Source organism: Ascaphus truei, unplaced genomic scaffold (assembly GCF_040206685.1).
Source record: "Ascaphus truei isolate aAscTru1 unplaced genomic scaffold, aAscTru1.hap1 HAP1_SCAFFOLD_1232, whole genome shotgun sequence".
In the NCBI taxonomy this organism is placed as follows: Eukaryota; Metazoa; Chordata; class Amphibia; order Anura; family Ascaphidae; genus Ascaphus; species Ascaphus truei.
In genome coordinates, this window is record NW_027454104.1 from 80,673 (window position 1) to 101,800 (window position 21,128).

At 45.9% G+C, this 21,128-nt stretch overlaps 1 protein-coding gene across 1 annotated transcript in view; it reads right to left on the reverse strand.

Annotated features, from left to right (window-relative positions):
- Positions 1–17,811, reverse strand: part of PI4K2B (phosphatidylinositol 4-kinase type 2 beta) — a 29,221-nt gene extending 11,410 nt beyond the window's left edge. Inside the window, exons 1-6 of the mRNA XM_075581338.1 lie at positions 17,190–17,811; positions 5,516–5,670; positions 4,424–4,624; positions 3,374–3,505; positions 1,336–1,489; positions 315–382 (exon numbers count right to left, since the gene is read on the reverse strand). Coding sequence (XP_075437453.1) covers positions 315–382; positions 1,336–1,489; positions 3,374–3,505; positions 4,424–4,624; positions 5,516–5,670; positions 17,190–17,478 — 999 coding nt within the window. The 5' untranslated portion in view covers positions 17,479–17,811. The remainder of the gene's footprint in view (positions 1–314; positions 383–1,335; positions 1,490–3,373; positions 3,506–4,423; positions 4,625–5,515; positions 5,671–17,189) is intronic.
- Between the last annotated feature and the right edge of the window lie 3,317 nt (positions 17,812–21,128).

Consider the following 21,128-nt stretch of genomic DNA (forward strand, 5'->3'; position numbering starts at 1 on the left):
CTGATAAAAACAGGGTTTCACTTACTTTTGCACATACCCTGACACCCAATTACTCAGTCTAATTAATACATAATTTTGTTTCAAATTAAACTGGTTAATATAAACCCTATTTGATATAAAAAAATAAATTAAAAAAAACTGGTTTTGATTCAAGAAGGTTATCATGGAAAAACTACAGAATTTCTGTAATTACATTGTGGTTCACAAACTCAATGTATATACAATTGTAATTCCATAGAAGCAGTTTTTTTTTACCCAATATCCACAATTTATGTTTGAGTAAATGTCTGCTTTGTGGCTGTAAAGTCCTTTACCTTCTCTGTAAGGTCACCATCTTCATCCTGGCTTTCAGATTTGATTAACCAGTTGTCATGTCCTCTGTCTGCAAAAGAAAAGTATTACCTGTAAATATCACATTATAATTTGATTAAAAATGAAGTTGGTTAACCAAGAATAGTGAAATGAATAGATGTTTCTTTTGTGCAAGTATTTGGGGGTATGGAGCTCTAACTAAAGGACTGGAAGGAGTCAGTCCCCTCAAATTGCAATTAGGCAGAATATATATATGGAGCAGCACAGCTTGCCACTTCAGAGACCATGTAATACACATTTCAGAAAGAGAACATTACTTCCTCCATATAAAAAATAAAAATACTGTAAATACAAGCAGATACCCCTTTACAGCATAAAAATCTGTGTAAACCTATTTTTTCATTCGCACAACACATAAAAAGGGTAGACCTGAGGACCAAAGAACTCATGGTAGTAACATGTTTAAACGGGATAAATATAGGCTTTTGACACCACATTTAAAACTTATGACTTCATAATAACCAAATGCTGGAGGTTTTTTTGTCTGATTTGCCTAAAGTGCGGAAAGCCAAAAAGCAGTTAAGCAATATACATCGTTTACAGCTTCCATCCAAATAAATGCAATATTTTGTTAAACCGGTCATAAATACTATTGGTTTCTCTAAAAAAACAAAAAACAAATTCAAGCTCCCTTAAAATAAATGTTTGTGAAAATGAGGCTTCTCATTTCTTTGGGTCCTATGTATGGCTAATCTTGTTATTATTGTTCTTCCCCTTTATCGCAAAAACTATTGATGGAAGCAGAATTACATTTACACAAAACAAAGAAATAACACTGGGAATAAAACATGTCACTTAAAATATTAGAATGTATAGACTGTTAAGTAAACTATAAACCATATGGCTACTATGTAGACTTGAAATGTATAATGGGAAGTTTTTATCCAGAATACCTTGTGATGTGTGCTAGAACTGGTGAAAAATCTATAGCAGTGATTATTGCCACCATACATAGATGCTTACCAGTATTCCTAATAACATAGTCCAAAATGACTAATCTCTCAAACTGAGACTGAAGTTGTTTCCTGGTATTCTCGGGCAAAGGATCACTCTCAAATCTCCTAAGCCAGTAATCCGCTTCCTTATAACCCTCCACAAAAAGTTGGAAGGAGCCAACCTACAAAAAAAAAAAAAACCCAGAAGTTTACAAACGTGAAATGGAAAAATACTTTCAGCTGTGATAAACAGGATACTTAAGCGCTACTTGTTTTTACCCAATTTATTTTTCTACATGAGAACCAAGGAATTTTTAGCTACGGAGACCTCCTGGTTCGTTACTGGGTTTAAATCTCCCTCAAGGGGAAACAAATTTGCCGCCAAATCTCAAGCCAATAGGAATTCGCAATATTATCCATTGCAACCTCCTATTGGACCATTTAAAAACCAGGAAGTAACTGATAACTTCACCGGTAAGCGTCTCACGAACCAAGGGATCCCCGGAGCGAAGATACAGTTGTGTATTAAACAGGGGATTGCCATTTTGGGAAAATGTAATAGTCATTTTGCATAATGAACCACCATCGAAGTGAATGAAAAAGAGCACTCCAAAAAAAAAAAAAAAAAAATCGTCAAGTGGTTAGTATATTATTCATCCAATGTGTCGGTCCAACACAGCAGACCCCTTTCAAAATTGAGACAAGTCTGCGGTATTGGACCAAAACGTTGGATGAATATACTAAGCACTTGACCACTATTTGAGTGCCACTCTTTTTCCTTTCATCTGAACTATAGTTCTAATCAGCTCTCATCTCCAGTGGGTAGTATAGCGGCCACAAAGACATTGGCATAGGGAAAGTTTGACTTGGATGCTAGATCTGCTCAAATGTCATTTATTAAGACTGCTCAAATGCCGTTGAGTGCAACACAATTTCTTTATGCTATTTAAAAACAGCAAACAGGTGTTGCAGCCACTGTGATGGTCAAAATCAATGTGCAACTGGTGGTTACTGGCTTTTCAGGGTCACCTGCCCAGCCCAATAAATGTACTGTATAGCACTCTTAACTTAGTCCGTAATACTTTATACATCGTCAATTTCTAGTAGGTCACAGAGAAAACCCAAAAAGGGGTTGAAGGCATGCATGTTAATATTAGCACCATTGGTTAAAACATGTGGTAGCCATGAAACAGTTGTAAGGACAATTAGGCACTGGCATGTTATGGGGCAAATTCACATATTGGGGAGTTTTTTTTTTTTTTTTTTTAAACACCACACATCTTGTACAAAATGTGACAATCTAATTGGCATCCTTAAAGAAAAACTAATTTCAACAAAAGCAAAGATGTGGCTGCTTTCATCTGGAAATTATTTAAAGTTTGCATTTTAGCGGTCTCTGAATGTGGGATGTGTTAGTAAATAAAGTTCAGTATGTCCTTTATGCTTACGCCATTGCCATCGTCAGAGAGGACCATTGTAGGTGGGTTAAAATTGTAAGTGTCAAAGTCAACTATACACGGTTTAAAAAAATTGATATGAGCTTTCAAACTGACTTGTCTGACAAATTAAAAAAAGGTTTTTGTAACTGTTCTGAATCTTCCAGTTAGTGCTCCGAGTCCAGCACAAACGTTTCCTCAAGACCCCGACACGAAGTCTAAGGCCTTGGCTTGCTGGCAGAACCGTGCTGACGCGCGCTCCCACTCAGCACTGAGCCCCTACAACCGCAATTAGAGCGGCTTTAGTAGGGGCTCACCTGCGCTTCCGCGCGCTTGCGGAAGCGCAGGTCTTAGGGGAATTTTAAATTCCCCCGCTTCCCGGCGCAACAGGCCAGTCACGTGAGCGGTTCGCCCAATGAGGGCGAACCAGCTCCGTGACGTCACTGGCCCGTCCCCGGCCCGTGATGCGCCCGCCCCGCCCCCTGACGGCTGCTGACAGTGCGTGCGGTAAGCAACCGCAAGGCCAGGGAAAGCACCCGCTTTCCCTGCACCTCAGCACGCCAGCAGGGAGCATGGCCGAGGCCTTAGAGGTGATCAGTAAGCATTGCTTCTAAAAGATAGCACACTCACCTTGGGAGGTAGTCCTATGCGGTGAAATTTTCTACCTACTGTCGGGACCTTTTCTAATGCATATTTTTTGCCTCGTGATTTTGCACGGTCGATTGCACTGTAATTGAACGTTTCACTGACAAGCCAGACTACCTTAAATAAAAAGCAGGGATATTAAAAAAAAATTAAAAAATTTTTTAAATGAACCTGTAAAAATATTAAACATTTATTACAGTTTATAGTTATAGACTATAGCAAGAGCATAGGCAAACTGACTAGCACTTCCCAGGCCTGTTTACAAGAAAATGTTTAAGTGATATTTTGTTTACTGGTAAATGCTGCTTTTGCAAGAGTATAAAGTATATTTACACTGAAAAACAGCTTTCCACCATATTCTGTAGGAAGTACTATCATTCACCCAGTAGCACAAGGTAGCTGCCTAGGGGTCACCATATACTGTAGGGGCAATCATTTGGAACAGTGGACAGTTGGCTTACATTTAGGCACTATGAGAGGCTCATACGTGAAGACTAGACTACCAATGTTAGTCAGTACCTCAGAATCACCATTTAGGGGGCTAAAAGGAAGGTAAACTATATGCTGGTCATATTCCGTATAGGAACTAGCTACCAGGGGAAATATTTAGGCTAATGTTGCCTTCATAACAACACAGTATACTAATGATTGCAGTGAATAGTAAAGGACATTTGCCATGAGGTCATATAAATACTACAAAGACCATGTACTTTGTTTAATTTTAGATTACAGTTCTTCCAAACTAAAACAAACAATGGTTAAGATTGTGGTTAAGACTTTCCAATAATCAGATGTTTGTCCACATAGAACAAATACACTACGTGTACAAATACGTGTTCGATTGGCTGGAAACTAAAACATGTTACAGCACCTCAATCTTTTATAACAGTATGGAAAACACTTACAGTAACTGTTATGCCAACATAAGACAAGAACATTATGTTATGTTAATTTTTATGCAAATATGCTTACATACTCTATCCACATTCATCCATATTGGAGCTACATCAAAGTACAAAATCAAAAAAACTTTACCTTGGTTTTTGGTACAACTCCCAATCCCAATTTTTCATCTACTAGATATGCACCGGCCTCAGAAAGGTATCCCTGATTAGGAACTAGGCAGCCACGACCAAAGCAGCAAGGACAACAAATCTTGTGAATATATTTGGCCCATTTTGGATTAAGATGACCATAAGGCTCTTCTGATTTTGGTTTGAATACACCAATGGTTTTCTGAGCAGAGAGTAAAAATATATATTAAAAAAAATTTCACACAAAAAAAAAAGCCACCACACAACTTTGCAGTACAATTTCTATTTCATTGTGTTGATTTGTATATTGAATTTGGCATAAGCAATCTTTAATTCACTTTTCAGTATCAATTGTTATAAGTAGAGATCTTCAACATTTATTGTGTAAATGCTTATTTAGCCATGTACAGCACATTTTATAAATAAATTCCCATATATTTCAGCTGGAGCCGAAAAGTCAGGAGTTTTGGAAAAGGACATATAGTATTAAATATCTACAAAAATATTTGCGCCACTATTTTGCTGGGTCTAATTGCAAGCTGGCCACGATCTGTTTCCATATTACAAAATGGTGTACCCAAAAGCAAACCTTTTGTATCTAGTAAGGACCAGGTTGATATGTATTTAAATCTGCAAATTTGGGTCATTTCATTTGGCGTTTATTCTGCATTAAATGCAAAAGAAACTACCATTTGAATTTTTTTTTTTAGAGGAATTTCAAAGTTTGATCATGATGGCAACACGCCATGTTGCCTCTTATTAAAAAGTAAGGCTGCACTAATAGTCACGGCGATGGTGTGCCACATCAAAAACAGGATGTCAGCGGTTCAGCCAATGAGGGCAAACCGCTCATGGCCACACCTCCGCCAAGCCCCCCCCACCGGTCGCCCTCTCGTCTCCTGCAGTATAGGCAGGAATCGCTATTACAACAGCGACATCACGTCGCCAGGACTATAAGTGCAGCCTAAGGAGCATGTGAATGTAAATTATCAGTAGACCCCACAACTAAAGATGTGGCTAAGCAAACATTTGGGCGATTTCCTTTGAGATTAAAATACTGCAAGTTCTGAATAAAAGTTCATAAAGCTCTCACCTTCTTTGGATCCTTAACAAAATAGCTTCCACTGGACCCCTGTGAAATTCTCTCTGGAAAAACACCACATTCAAGAGCCTGCTCCGCTCTGTGAATTATATCAGCAAATTCTAGGTCATCCAAGAAAATGTTCAATTCTCCGTTTCCACCATGACCTGAATAGAGGAAATAAACATTACAGAACTGCAAAAGAGAGTATTTAAATGAACCCAAATGCACCAAGTATAAATATAAAGTACAGTGGATAGGATTCCTCATGCCCCGTGGGTATTGCCAGAATTTAGAACCACCAGGCTGAAGGAATGGCTCAGTGAGTCAAGGCACTGACTGATCACGACAGAGTGGTTCAAATCCTGGTGTCAGCTCCTTGTGACCTTGGGCAAGTCGGTCACTATCTCTGTGCACCAGGCACCAAAAACAGATTGTAAGCTCATCTGGGCAGGGACTGTCTGAAAAATCCTATGAACCATTGTATATAAAATTGTTATTTAAAAAAAATTATATTTAAAAAAATAAATAAATAAATAAACACTCGTACACAGTAAAACCAGTCAAATCGCATGCCGATTGTTATAAAAGTTGTTTTGGATACACATTATCCCAATTGCAAGTTCAAATCCAATACATTTTATTAAAACTCACATGCTAAAATCAGACATACATGCGATTGTGTCTGTTAATATGCATCAAACACACCAATGTTACAGACACAAAAAGGACTGTAGTAATTGGCATAAACCAGGACAAAATCTATGTAGCTGTCCAGGCTGACAATTTGTGCTTTGATTGTTCAAATTGTCCTATTTAAGTCTGACAGAAATATTACCCTATTAATATTAATTATTATTAGTATTATAATAATTTTATTCTGTAGAGTAACCATCTCTATCCTACAGTCACGTAGAATACGCTGAAAAGAGTGCATCGACTGTGGTCCCCTTGTGCACCCTCGAAGTGTCAGGTGAGTCTGGCTTAATTTAAACCAGTCTGCCTTTTAGATTCATTTTCATTTGTTTTATTATTTTTCTTTCGGTCATTTGACTTGTATTGGTTGTCCCATTCTGATCGGCGCTCCCTTTGTGTTTTTTTGTTTTTATTACCGTCTGCAGGGAACGATGAAAGGTTCCCCACCAAAGGGTTGGGGCAGCGGAAATTGGACTCCGGAAGTATATCTATTATAAGTCTCATGTTCCCGGGTCCTCTTATACGATTATACGAATTTGGTGTTTTATCTGTTTGGGTTCAATTTAGAATCCCTTAAAGAGAGAGCGCCCTAGTATTGATTATAATTATTCTGTAGAGTAAATGAGCGCTTCAGTATTAGGTGATACCATGAGCTTACCACAGATGTGTGTGTGTGTGTGTGTGTGTGTGTGTGTGTGTGTGTGTGTGTGTGTGTGTGTGTGTGTGTGTGTGTGTGTGTGTGTGTGTGTGTGTGTGTGTGTGTGTGTGTGTGTGTGTGTGTGTGTGTGTGTGTGTGTGTGTGTGTGTGTGTGTGTGTGTGTGTGTATATATATATATATATATATATATATATATATATATATATATATATATATATATATATATATATACATATACACACACATTTAAAAAAAAAATTCCCACACACCTTGCCGAGATTCAGACGCTGTAATGCATCTCCATGGCAACGCGACATCAAATAATGCCGCAGGGTCATGTGATATGACCCCCGGAGCACCATTTCATGCAGCTACCAGGTAGGAAGGGGGGGGGGGGTGCAAGCTCCAGAGCTGGCAGACAGTTGGGCGCAGCAGGAATGTTTGCGCTCCCGTCTTAAGCCGCGTCCATGGTTGGCGAGACCGTGCACGTGGCGTGATCCCAATGCCTTAAGGCAATAACCGCAGCCATAGAATCAGAAAAATTGGATTCTGCGGTGCGACGGTCAGGTTACGTGAGCGGTTGGCCCAATTTGGCAAACCAGCTCTCTGACGTAACAGACACACCCCCAACACGCCTCCCCATCGTGTCTACCCAGGCTACAAAAATCGCTGCAGCTAAAACGCAGGTGATTTCACGCGCACTGTTTCGAGCGTGTGCTCACCATGGACCTTGCCTTATAGCCTGGCTATGTATGATGGCTCTTTTTGTATTAGTGCGTTGGAAGCTGGAGCTATGGAGGAAACTACATTTGTCTGTTTTTCGTTTATTTTTTTATATATACAAATCTGTAGTTTTCTATTCTTCATTGTTACTGTGCTATCTAGAAAGTTCAATAGGTTTGCCAAATAATATATTTTCAGCTTAATTGATGGGTGAAATGAATTCAAGGGCTCAGAAAATTGTTTTGAGATTTTCTTCACCCTCTGTCCATATTATAAACAGATGAACAGTGTATCTGTAATGTGTGTAAGGTTTGTGAAGGCATGTGGTTAGGAATCTCTGTTCAAGATTGGCCATAAAAAGATTGGCATATTGCAGTGCTATCCTGGTGCCCATTGCAGTCCCCATTAGTTGTAGGTACATTTCCTTGAAGCTGAAGAAGTTGTGTGTGGGGTTGTATTCTATCAACTTGGTAATTACCAGTTTTACCCGAAAAGGCGTTTTTTTTCTCCAATAAAGTTATATTGAAAAATCCATATTCGCCTTATTAATCTGCTGCTGACAGTCTGCGTATCTGCTCATGTTTAAGCGATTAACACAGTAGCTGTCTGCGCATGCTGCTGTGTTTCAGAAAACTTTTAAAGTTTAATTTTTACTTGCTAAAGTATAGTAACTGAAGGTCGCAACATCCCAATTAAAAGAACACACCTTTTCCTTCCTGTGATAATCTGCGAAACACCCATTCAAGTTGTGATATTGAAGACATGGTGTTGCAAGTTACTTCACACTTTTTTGCCAATGTGTCATATATATAAAAAAAAACCACGAGGAAAAGATGACAGCGAGTTTCATTTTACAACGACATTAAATATGATTTTTAAGTGGATTTTGGGAATAAAAATATGCATAAATGCTTATTTTCTATGCTGGCCACAAAACTATTCTTAGCATTTATGTAAAAGTATGCAGATGCACACATCATAAAACAACTTTTTAAAATGGCAGAAATTGTTACATGACGGCTTTCATTATATTGCAACTCTATTAGAAGAGAATGGCACTTTAACATCTTTGGTGTAGCTACGTCAAGTCATACCGTGATGAGATGACACACATACATGAGGGGCTGTGGCACTGTCATGCCGCAATGCCTCCGACACCAAAAGGGTTAAAGCATCAATCCTGGGCGCGCGCACACCATTATTTTAAGCCCCCCCTAGTTCCCGAGATACTTACTAGATCAGTTACTGGTTTTACAGTGCACTTCAGCAGAAATAACAGCCAACAAATCTTGTGGGTACAGCAGGAATCTGCAACATTAGGTTGTGGCTTCCTATTGGACGGTCATTTAAGGAGCTTTAAAATAACCAGATCCCCGGAAATGAAAAGAATATTGTTCAGCTCCAGAGGCCCCCGCAGTTCCCATGTTTAAAAATAAGAGGCGAGATTGCCGCTTAAAAAAAACAAAAAAAAAACACACACCTGATAGCCATGCCCCACTACGCAGAATAAGAGTACAGGGGCCCGCCTTCCGCGAGTTACAAATTACCTTATTGCGCTTAACAATTTTATGGATGCCTTGTGGAAAAATACAAAAGTAACTGACACTACCAAGGATATTAATAACTACAGATACCTGCAAAATACATGCAAAAGGCAAACAAAACACAAAAGCCCAATATTACTCCGATAAGCTTCACCAAAATACATCAAATCTAGAAAACGTCTGCAAAGTCATCAATAATATATTCAAACCTTCTAGCCATCAACAATCTAATAAAAAAAAAAAAAAAGAGAATATACAGTAGCGCTTTACAGCAGTAATACACATGACAATTAGATTGTAAGCTTTTCGGAGCTGGGACTCCTTTTCCAAAATGTTACTTTTATGTCTTAGGCCTCGGGCATGGTCAGCGCCCTGTGCTGAGGCGCGCGCAAGCTTACCAGTGAGCCCCTGCAGCCGCAATGAGAGCGGCTTTAGCAGGGGCTCGCGCACGCTTGCGGAAGCGTGTATCTTAAATTTTTAGTTTCGGCGCTCACAGGAGCGCAGGGCCGGTCACGTGAACGGTTCTCCCAATGAGGGCGAACCATCTCCGTGACATCACTGGCCCGCCCCCAGACACACCCACGGACTGCGTGCACTCTAAGGCCAGAGAAAGCACCCGCTTTCCCTCAGTGCGCCTCCGCACGGCTGCAGTCTCTATGGACTCAGCCTTAAGCACTTATTCCCATGATCTGCCATTTGTATTTTTTATGTGATTGTCACGTGTATTACTACTGTGAAGCGCTATGTACATTAATGGCGCTATATAAATAAAATACAAAAAGAGGATGGGGGAGCACAGTTTTAGGAAAAAGGTAGTTAGTAGTATGTCCTGTTGGACTGGTGATCACTATGGTGGACGACACCTATGTTTGAGGCGACAGTCTATGTAGCAGACTCCATATATTGGAGGTGCACAGACAATAATGTGTATATGTAGGTGGGGAAAATAAAAGAATATATGAAAAACTTATATGGAGTCTGCTACAACAGGACATACTACTAACTACCTTTTTCCTAAAACTGTGCTCCCCCATCCTCTTTTTGTATTATATTGCCAACAAGGGTCCTGGATAGATCCTGCTGGGGTTCTGAGTCACAGGAGGACAACTTAAGAACATTACTCTCAGGCTGTATTACACTTCCTTTTGTTTTACATCCTATACACGCCATATAGAGATAGCGCCCGGGTACTTTCTCTAAGCTATATAAATAAAGACATACATACAATCATAAATAACAAATAATGGGAAGAAGTGCTTCAGACAAGAGTAACATTTAGGAAAAGGAGTCCTTGCTCCGAAAAGCTTACAATCTATCGTTTGGTAGGAAGAACGTACAGACATTAGGAGGGCGTTCTGGTAAGTGCGTCTGCAATGGGCCAAGGTTTATGTATGAGGTGTAAAGTATCAGCCATGAAGCAACTCGAATGCTTCGTTAATCAGGTGTGTTTTAAAGTCGGTCTTAAAAAGGTGGATAGAGTGTGCTAATCGGATATTGAGGGGAAGGGCATTCCAGAGGGGTGGGGCAGTCAGTGAGAAAGGTTTATGATGGAAGAGGGCTTTAGATACAAAAGGGGGTAGAGAGAAGACATCCTTGAGCAGAACACAAAAGAGTTGGGATGGTGCATAGCGAGAAATTAGGGCTGAGATATAAAGGAGGAGCAGAAGAGTCAAGCTTTAAAAAAGTGAGGAGGAGAGTTGGGTGTGTGATACGGGATTTTATAGGAAGCCAGGAGAGGGATTTCAGCAGGGGAGACACCGAGATAGATTTAGGAAAGAGTAGCGTGATTCTGGTAGCAGCATTTAGGATAGATTGTAGGGGAAACAGGAAGGCAGGACAGCAGGAGGTTACAGTAATCGAGACGGGAGAGAATGAGGGCCTGAGTCAGACTTTTAGCAGTCGAGCAACAGAGGAAAGGGCGTATCTTTGTAATATTGCAGAGGAAAAAACGACAGGTTTTAGCTACCTTTTGAATGGGAGAATGAGAGAGAGGAGTCGAGTGTGACCCCTAGGCAGCTACCTTGTGCTACTGGGTGAATGATAGTACTTCCAACAGTAATGTGAAAGGAGGTAGTAGGGCCAGGTTTGGGAGGAAGTATGAGGAGCTCTGTTTTTGCCATGTTAAGTTTAAGTCGGCAGATGGCCATCCGGGATGATATAGCAGACAGACATTCAGAAACTTTGGCCTGTACAGCAGGTGTAATGTCAGGGGTTGAAAAGTAAATTTGCATGTCATCAGCATATAGAGGTGATATTTGAACCCAAGATATGTGATTAGGATACCTAGAGAGTGTGTAAAGGGAAAACAGATCCCAGGACAGAGCCCTGGGGTACCCCAACAGAGAGATCAATAGAGGTGTTGGCAAAAGAGACACCAAAAGTACGGTGATAAAGGTAAGAGGAGATCCAGGATAGAGCTTTGTTACGAATACCAAGAGCATGGAGAATGTGAAGAAGAGGGTGGTCCACAGTATCAAATGCTGCAGAGAGGTCAAGTAATATGAGAAGAGCATAATGACTTCTGTCTTTGGCAGTATGAAGGTCATTAGTTATTTTAGAGAGGGCTCTTTCAGTGGAGTTAGCAGTGCGGAAGCCAGATTGTAGAGGGTCTAGGAGAGAATGGGCGTTGAGAAAAATGTAGCAAGCAAGAGAATACAAGACGTTCAAAGAGTTTAGAGGCAAAAAGGCAGGCCTATAGAAAGATAGGATGGTTCAAAATGATTGTTTTTGAGTAATGGCATAACTGTTGCATGTCTGAGGAAGGAGGGAAAGGTACCAGAGTAGAGGGAATTAAAAATGTATGCGAGTGTAGGGATTATAGGAGGAGTAGGTTTTAGGAGACCGGAGGGAAGGGAGTCAAGAGGGCAGGTGGTAGAGGGAGAACAGATCAGCAATGATACATCCTCCTCTGTGACAGCGTGTTAAAAAAAAAAAAAAAAAAAAAAAGGCAAGGAATTACAAATTAAGCTCTATCTGTGAGACCCCCTAGATGTCCACCCCCTTCCAACAGTGCTTACAATTTTCAATTTGTCACAGTATCTGAAGAGGAGATCACACAGGCGCTCCCAACATTAAAACTAAACAACCAATGTGGACCTGACCTAGGGCAATCAAAGTGCCCCCTCCATTGATATGATATGATACGCTTGCCTCCCTAATTAATTATTTTGTCTAAAAAAGTGTCAGAGATGTACCAATCATCAAAAATGGGGCCAAAAATAGTCTCCAACTACAGACCAATCTCTTCCCCTAATACAGGGGTCTCCAAACTCAGTCCTCAAGATCCGCCAACAGGCCAGCTTTAATGGATATCCCCGGTTCAGCACAGGTGGCTCAATCAGATGCGCGGTCTATGGCGCGATCAATGCCTTACGACAATGTGATCGCGCCGCATGGTCTGCTGCAGCCATAGACCGCGCAGGCGCGGGGCAGCAGAAGGGGGCACGTGTTGCGTGAGGAATCAGTTGAAATTGACGCGATGGGCAGGTCACGTGAGCGGTCCGCCCAATGAGGGCGAACAGCTCCGTGACGTCACTGTTACGCTCCTAGATATGCTCCTGGCAACACATCTAGCATGTCCAAAAACGCATCCGCTTCACGCGGGTGACATCAAGGACGCGCACGTGAAGGCAGTATGGACCTGCCCTAAGACAAACTGCATACACCAGATCCCTATCTTGTTGCACTCAAAAGTATTAGTGTATTAACAGGACTAAAATAGTCAGGGAATATTAATATTCCCATAGGTAGGGCAATTCATTAATAATCCCCTCAATATGGCACTATAGAATAGGTACTAGATAATAACCAAAATAAAAAAATGTAATGATTTGCAACGACGCAAGTGAGAAATACATATATACTGTGATATTAAAAATCCCCAAGACAGGACGGCTCAATATATCCAATAGGGAAGTAGGTAGGATCTATGACATCCAATCAACCTTCTTGATAAGCTTCTATCATCCAATCAACCTTCTTGATAAGCTATAAAGAACAGTTTAATACTGGAATCACTACACCATTAAACCTGTATACCATCAATAACTTATGGACTTGAAGTAGTCATATGTAAATAAGTAGGCTGAAAGATACCAATAAGGTCCAATAGTACTCTTGGTTAAATCCTTATAGCATGTAAATGTTATATCCCAGTGCACCTTAGTTATTTTCACTTTGTATTTAGGTTGTTGATCATGTTAAAAAAGCTTCAGTGCTCTAGAATAGGGGGAACAGGCTTACACGCCTACCTATCGGGCAGATTCCAATGTGTCTCTTGGGCTCCAACTCCAACAACTTGGATGAAACCTGTGGGGTCCCACAAGGCTCTGTTCTGGGGCCCCTACTCTTTCAATCTTTATTAATAATCTACCTTTTAAGGCAGCTTCAATGCACATGTATACAGATGACAATGTTATATGCACACAGCCTTGATCTCTGACCTTGGTACACATACTTCAATCTGATTTTTCAAGACTTGAAAACTGGATTTCCCAACACAAACTGTGCTTAAACACTGAAAATGGTAACAATGGTATTTGGGACAAAGGCTACATTTCTAAAGCTACCAATGACAGAACCAAGTCTAACACCTTTCTAGCCCCTGTCACCAGTTTTAAATATCTTGGCATATGGCTTCACTAGAACAAGTCTAGGCAGAAAGTAACATTTTCCTGTCTTCCCTTCAAATTCTTTCTGGGCAAGCTACCCGCCTATCTGAACAAACCCCACACAGCACTCTTCTCAACTGCGATCTGACTCAGAAAGTGTTCATGGCCCAAAGAATCCGGTCGCTCCTTCTCTTACTGTGCACTTCACGACCAGAACAATCTACCAGCGACTCTTAAAGCCGCCTCCAGTTTAAATTCAAGACTTCAGCTCTCACACATTTTAATCTGGTCGGTAATTTATGTACACAAATTACAGATCTTTAAATATAATGTATAACCTCTGTTCATTTAAGGTAACCATATATTGTCAAAGCTTTGCTCAGGACATGCTTGAAAACAAGAGGTAACGCAATTACTTGCTGGTAAACATTTTTAGAAATAAAATAAATCTAACATGTAGCCAGGATGACTAACACCATTGCACACAGCAGGAAACTCAGATGACTTGAATATCCTAACCCACACATGCTTGGGAACTGCATACTGAGATTGTGCTCCCTGCTAAAGCGGCAGGTACGCTGCCACTTAAAAAAAAAGTCACCTTTTTTTATATAAATATGTCCATAAAGCTTCAGAAAACAGCATGTACAGTTAGACCTGTGTTAAGGAAGTAAAAAGCCAGCAAACAGCATTTTTTCCATTTTGCCCTTATTAGCATGTATATAGCCACCATCTGAATATGAAGTCACTTGTGAAGTGTGGTAGGAATATGCAAGAGAGTTCAACCTACTCATTGTGTTTATTATTCATGTAATAGCCAAATATAAATACAGTTAGGATAAAGTAATTAGATCTCAACGCACTCCGTTCAGTAAATTATAGTCGGTGTAGTTTCTCTGTGAGGTGCAGGCAGTTGAAGAGTGGCCGGGATCCCATTGCTGCCACGGAGTTTAAACTTGGAGCTGGATATCTTTGGTTGCCACACTATTCTCAAAGTCATACACAAGACATTTTAGCACAATAAACTGTTTATTTGCAGGTTGCAAACACAAACTGTTTATTGCGCTAAAATGTCTTGTTTAAGACTATTAGAATAGTGCGACAACCAAAGATATCCAGCTCCAAGTTTAAACTATAAATACAGGGAAAACAAAAAAATTAAAATAAACTCACATCTTTCTGAACTTCGGTCTATGTCATAATTGCCCCAGTAATCAACACATTATCTGCTTGTACTGTAACACAAACGCTGACACTCTCCTCCGGAAACCTCACAGCCAGATTGCAGGGTACTAGGAAGTTGCCGTCTGGGCAGTTGAGATGTGTTTTAAAGCAGCAAAACATGTGAAAACTTGTGGGGGGGAGAAGAGTTTATATAAATAAATCAGTTCTGTAGTATATGATAATACTGATTTCTATAGCACGTTTTAGCCATCTCCCAAGCAGTACAATATCTTTGCAACACTTTCCTGTTAGTAATACTTTATTGCCAATATTCCCAGCAGTTTGAGCTGTAAACAGTAACAATAGATAATGTTACCTTAGTAATACAAGGATACATTGTGGTTGCCGAGTTACACTGACTGAAGTCGCCATTATGTTAGTCCACCATAAAGGATTTTAACAGATTTATAACAGGAGCAACAAATGATTGCCAGTTTAGGTAAGAATGTAGAATTATACATTGCCACATGATAGATAGATATACACACAAAATAAAAAAAGTGTTAATGTAGTATTGCTGTTTTAAATGTTTCCAATGGAACAGAACATACATTGGATTAACAAAATAAAGAGGACCTCTACAGAAGTTCATGTTGAATCTTTAGCACACCCTGTACACCTTTGCATGGGTATTATTTCAACTGTGCTTCACAAGTGGTCAATTTAAATGTTGTAAGACATGGGAAAATACACTTCTGAATTGTTCTTAGGCGTCTGACATCATGCAGGCGCGCACCGGAGCGAGCGCAAGTAGGCACGTGCCTGTCAGCTCAGCGATCTGTGGACTCTGATGGGGCGGCGAGGCCGTGACGTCAGCAGGCGGGTTTGCCCTTATTGGCTCAAACGCGCATGTGATGCGGCCGTCACGCAAAAAGACACTAAAATTGGTCCCCTCAAAATCCTGCCGTGCCATTGCGTTTCCGTGTGCAGCATGGCCCGCCTGATTGACAATGTTTTTGACCGTGCCGTACGCACTATGGCCACAGTCTAAGGGAGAAATAGAATTTAACTGAAAAGGAATTAGGACATGCAAAAGCTTTGCACCAGTTAGAGACTATGGGAACATACTAGAAGTATCTATATAGCATATGGCAGAGAACAAACTGTCTATTTATTAAGCAGCCAAGTCTCTAACCAGCTTCCTAAACCCCCTTAAGTAATGATTTTCTCCCAGATTATTACAAACTTCGGCATTGATGAACATCTATTATTTATCCTGCTGCAGATAAATGTGAAAGGGCTTTGTATGCCCGGTTTGCCAAGTAGTCTCTACCCATAGATTTTTTCACACAACTTCAAGTGTGTCAGAGGATGCCCAGTTTCAGGAAAACAAAGTCTTTGGGTTCCAGGGGGAGTATGGTTGCAAAGCTGAAACTTAAAAGGAATTGACAGAAGGGCACAACCAGGAATGGAGCCTGTGGCTTAATTTGACTAACACAGGAAACGTCACCTGGTTCAAACACGGAAAGGATTGACAGATGCATAGCTCTCGGCATATCCCTGTGCCCAGTGAAGGTACACACTGGATTAAATAGATCAAAATACATAAACCCACAAGAAAAATGGATATATCCAGCAGGGTGAATGCAAGCGTGCTTCATTTTCCTGAGCATCTCTCACATTGGCTTCCTGGTTGAGACAGTAACCTGTGCCAGGATGGGCAATGCCCTTACTACACCCTCCACACACATTTTCCCTGGGCACAGGTATCAGACTAATCTCACCTACACACAGTATGCCCCTTTGGCAAAGAGGTAATACAGCCCTTCACTAATGCCCCTGTAATCCAGTCATTTTGGGGATATTCAGTGTACTCCAGTAACTGCTCTCTGGATATTTGTATTCTCCAATAGCCCCAGGTGCACAGCGCCCCCCTCACCCCGAAGGTGCACAGTGAGCAGTGTCCCACCCCTCCATGGATATGCCCCCTGTGTGACACCCCTCCATGGATATGCCCCTGTGTGACACCCCTCCATGGATATGCCCCCTGTGTGACACCCCTCCATGGATATGCCCCCTGTGTGACACCCCTCCATGGATATGCCCCTGTGTGACACCCGTCCATGGATATGCCCCCTGTGTGACACCCCTCCATGGATATGCCCCTGTGTGACACCCCTCCATGGATATGCCCCCCGTGTGACACCCCTCCATGGATATGCCCCCTGTGTGACACCCCTCCATGGATACTCAGCACCCCCTGTGTGTTGCCCATGGCGCGCTCGGTTACCGGCACTGAAGATGGAGTTCTCCCGGTCTGAAGACGAGCTGAGCCGCCCTCCCCTGCAGGACACGTCGTTGGGTCTCTTCAGCAGCGGCTCGTCTTCCCCGGCGTCCTCCTCCTCCCGGCACAACCTCACAGCACCTCCGGGAGCCGCCCTGCTGACCTCCGGGGGAACCGGACCGGGCAGCGCCGCTCCCTCCGGACCCGGGGAGGCTTCCAGGAACACCAGCGGGGAGTCTTCCAGGAGCACCAGCGGGGAGGCGGCCACTCGTTCTTCCTGCTTCACCTCTGCCATAGCCTCGGCAATCCCGGCTGCTCGCGGTTCAGGTGCGCGCCGCTCTCAGCGCAAACCGGACACCGGCTCCGCCAGACGCCATCACCCGGGGGGGGCGTTATAGTGTTATTATGGGATGCGCTCCTCCCCGCGGCGCGTCAGCAACGGCCGACCCCGCGAGACTGAGCGCGCGACCCCAAAAAGCGAAACAGCGCGCGCCCGCTCCACTCCACACAGGCAGGCAGGACACTTCTTCACACGCTGGAGACTAGGTGGGCGACCTAGCGCAGTCCGCTGATTGGTTGAGCCTAGCCCCTCACTGCTGCATCACGGTGCCTGGCCACTGCGCGTGCGCCAGATGCAGCCTCAGGGGCTGTGTGTGTTTGGTGACGCAGTAGAGGAGCCCCAGGCATGGGGTTTTACTCCTGGTTTCCAGCAGAGATGGAAAGAGGCCAGTCACTCCTACCTGATTCAATCACCCTTAAAGCTGCAGACCAAGCAATATCCTACAAGAGTTTTTTTTTTTTACATCAGTTCTGTACTATGAAAAAATACTTGTAGCATTTTTTATTAAACAACTCGGAATGACATTTTTAATGTAACAAGTATTTTTTTGTTTCTACAGCAACCATTTATTTACAAAGTCACAGATCCTAAGTCACCACTCCTCTGCAGCCATTTAGTGAACCCCTGAGTCGAATCTTCACCGATTGATCACAGGAGAACGGATCGATCATCAATTTAGTTAATTACTTATTGTGTGGATTGTATTGATGCACATATTAAAGGGGAACATTTTTATTTAAATGGCAGCTTGGACGACTGCTGCTTTAAAGGAGCACTCCTGGGGACACATTAGGATGAGTCCCCTGTGCCGTTGACCGCGCTGTGCTTGAAGAGATTGCTTCTGGCTATTTATATTTTTAAGTCCTTGCTCCCGCGGAGCGCGTGCACCTATGCTCTCCCAAGCTTGCTGCTTGGGGAGACAGCTCCGTTTGAGTTCTGAGCGCACATGATCCTGCTCTGCGTGTTTTAATGTACTGTCACTTTCAAAGCAAACAAAACATGGAATTTAGCGGGGGAGGGTTGGGGGGGCGTAAGAACAGAATGGGCGAGGGGGGCGAGAGAGGAGGGAAGGGAGGGGGGCGAGAGAGGAGGGAAGGGAGGGGGGCGAGAGAGGAGGGAAGGGAGGGGGGCGAGAGGGGAGGGAAGGGAGGGGGGCGAGAGGGGAGGGAAGGGAGGGGGGCGAGAGGGGAGGGAAGGGAGGGGGGAGGGAAGGGAGGGGGGGGGGAGGGAAGGGAGGGGGGCGAGAGGGGAGGGAAGGGAGGGGGGCGAGAGGGAGGGAAGGGAGGGGGAAGGGAGGGGGGCGAGAGGGGAGGGAAGGGAGGGGGCGAGAGGGGAGGGAAGGGAGGGGGCGAGAGGGGAGGGAAGGGAGGGGGCGAGAGGGGAGGGAAGGGAGGGGGCGAGAGGGGAGGGAAGGGAGGGGGCGAGAGGGGAGGGAAGGGAGGGGGGCGAGAGGGGAGGGAAGGGAGGGGGGCGAGAGGGGAGGGAAGGGAGGGGGGCGAGAGGGGAGGGAAGGGAGGGGGGCGAGAGGGGAGGGAAGGGAGGGGGGCGAGAGGGGAGGGAAGGGAGGGGGGCGAGAGGGGAGGGAAGGGAGGGGGGCGAGAGGGGGGCGAGAGGGGAGGGGGGCGAGAGGGGAGGGAAGGGAGGGGGGCGAGAGGGGAGGGAAGGGAGGGGGGCGAGAGGGGAGGGAAGGGAGGGGGGCGAGAGGGGAGGGAGGGGGGCGAGAGGGGAGGGAGGGGGGCGAGAGGGGAGGGAGGGGGGCGAGAGGGGAGGGAGGGGAGGGAGGGGGGCGAGAGGGGAGGGAGGGGAGGGAGGGGGGCGAGAGGGGAGGGAGGGGGGAGGGAGGGGGGCGAGAGGGGAGGGAGGGGGGGGAGAGGGGAGGGAAGGGAGGGGGGCGAGAGGGAAGGGAGGGGGCGAGAGAGGAGGGAAGGGAGGGGGGCGAGAGAGGAGGGAAGGGAGGGGGGCGAGAGAGGAGGGAAGGGAGGGGGGCGAGAGAGGAGGGAAGGGAGGGGGGCGAGAGAGGAGGGAAGGGAGGGGGGCGAGAGAGGAGGGAAGGGAGGGGGGCGAGAGAGGAGGGAAGGGAGGGGGGCGAGAGAGGAGGGAAGGGAGGGGGGCGAGAGAGGAGGGAAGGGAGGGGGGCGAGAGAGGAGGGAAGGGAGGGGGGCGAGAGAGGAGGGAAGGGAGGGGGGCGAGAGAGGAGGGAAGGGAGGGGGGCGAGAGGGGAGGGAAGGGAGGGGGGCGAGAGAGGAGGGAAGGGAGGGGGGCGAGAGGGGAGGGAGGGGGGCGAGAGGGGAGGGAGGGGGGCGAGAGGGGAGGGAAGGGAGGGGGGCGAGAGAGGAGGGAAGGGAGGGGGGCGAGAGAGGAGGGAAGGGGGGGGGCGAGAGAGGAGGGAAGGGGGGGGGGGCGAGAGAGGAGGGAAGGGGGGGGCGAGAGAGGAGGGAAGGGGGGGGCGAGAGAGGAGGGAAGGGGGGGGCGAGAGAGGAGGGAAGGGGGGGCGAGAGAGGAGGGAAGGGGGGGGCGAGAGAGGAGGGAAGGGGGGGGGCGAGAGAGGAGGGAAGGGGGGGGGCGAGAGAGGAGGGAAGGGGGGGGCGAGAGAGGAGGGAAGGGGGGGGCGAGAGAGGAGGGAAGGGGGGGGGCGAGAGAGGAGGGAAGGGGGGGGGCGAGAGAGGAGGGAAGGGGGGGGGCGAGAGAGGAGGGAAGGGGGGGGGCGAGAGAGGAGGGAAGGGGGGGGGGGCGAGAGAGGAGGGAAGGGGGGGGGCGAGAGAGGAGGGAAGGGGGGGGGGCGAGAGAGGAGGGAAGGGGGGGGCGAGAGAGGAGGGAAGGGGGGGGCGAGAGAGGAGGGAAGGGGGGGGCGAGAGAGGAGGGAAGGGGGGGGCGAGAGAGGAGGGAAGGGGGGGGCGAGAAAGGAGGGAAGGGAGGGGGGCGAGAGAGGAGGGAAGGGAGGGGGGCGAGAGAGGAGAGGAGGGAGTGGGGCGAGAGAGGAGAGGAGGGAAGGGAGGGGGCGAGAGAGGAGGGAAGGGGGGGGCGAGAGAGGAGGGAAGGGGGGGCGAGAGAGGAGGGAAGGGGGGGGGGCGAGAGAGGAGGGAAGGGGGGGGGGGGCGAGAGAGGAGGGAAGGGGGGGGGCGAGAGAGGAGGGAAGGGGGGGGCGAGAGAGGAGGGAAGGGGGGGGCGAGAGAGGAGGGAAGGGGGGGCGAGAGAGGAGGGAAGGGGGGGGCGAGAGAGGAGGGAAGGGGGGGCGAGAGAGGAGGGAGGGGGGGGGCGAGAGAGGAGGGAAGGGGGGAGGGGGCGAGAGAGGAGGGAAGGGGGGGGGCGAGAGAGGAGGGAAGGGGGGGGGCGAGAGAGGATGGAAGGGGGGGGTGCGAGAGAGGATGGAAGGGGGGGGCGAGAGAGGAGGGAAGGGGGGGGGGGCGAGAGAGGAGGGAAGGGGGGGGGGCCGAGAGAGGAGGGAAGGGGGGGGGCGAGAGAGGAGGGAAGGGGGGGGCGAGAGAGGAGGGAAGGGGGGGGCGAGAGAGGAGGGAAGGGGGGGACGAGAGAGGAGGGAAGGGGGGGGAGAGAGAGGAGGGAAGGGGGGGGCGAGAGAGGAGGGAAGGGGGGGGCGAGAGAGGAGG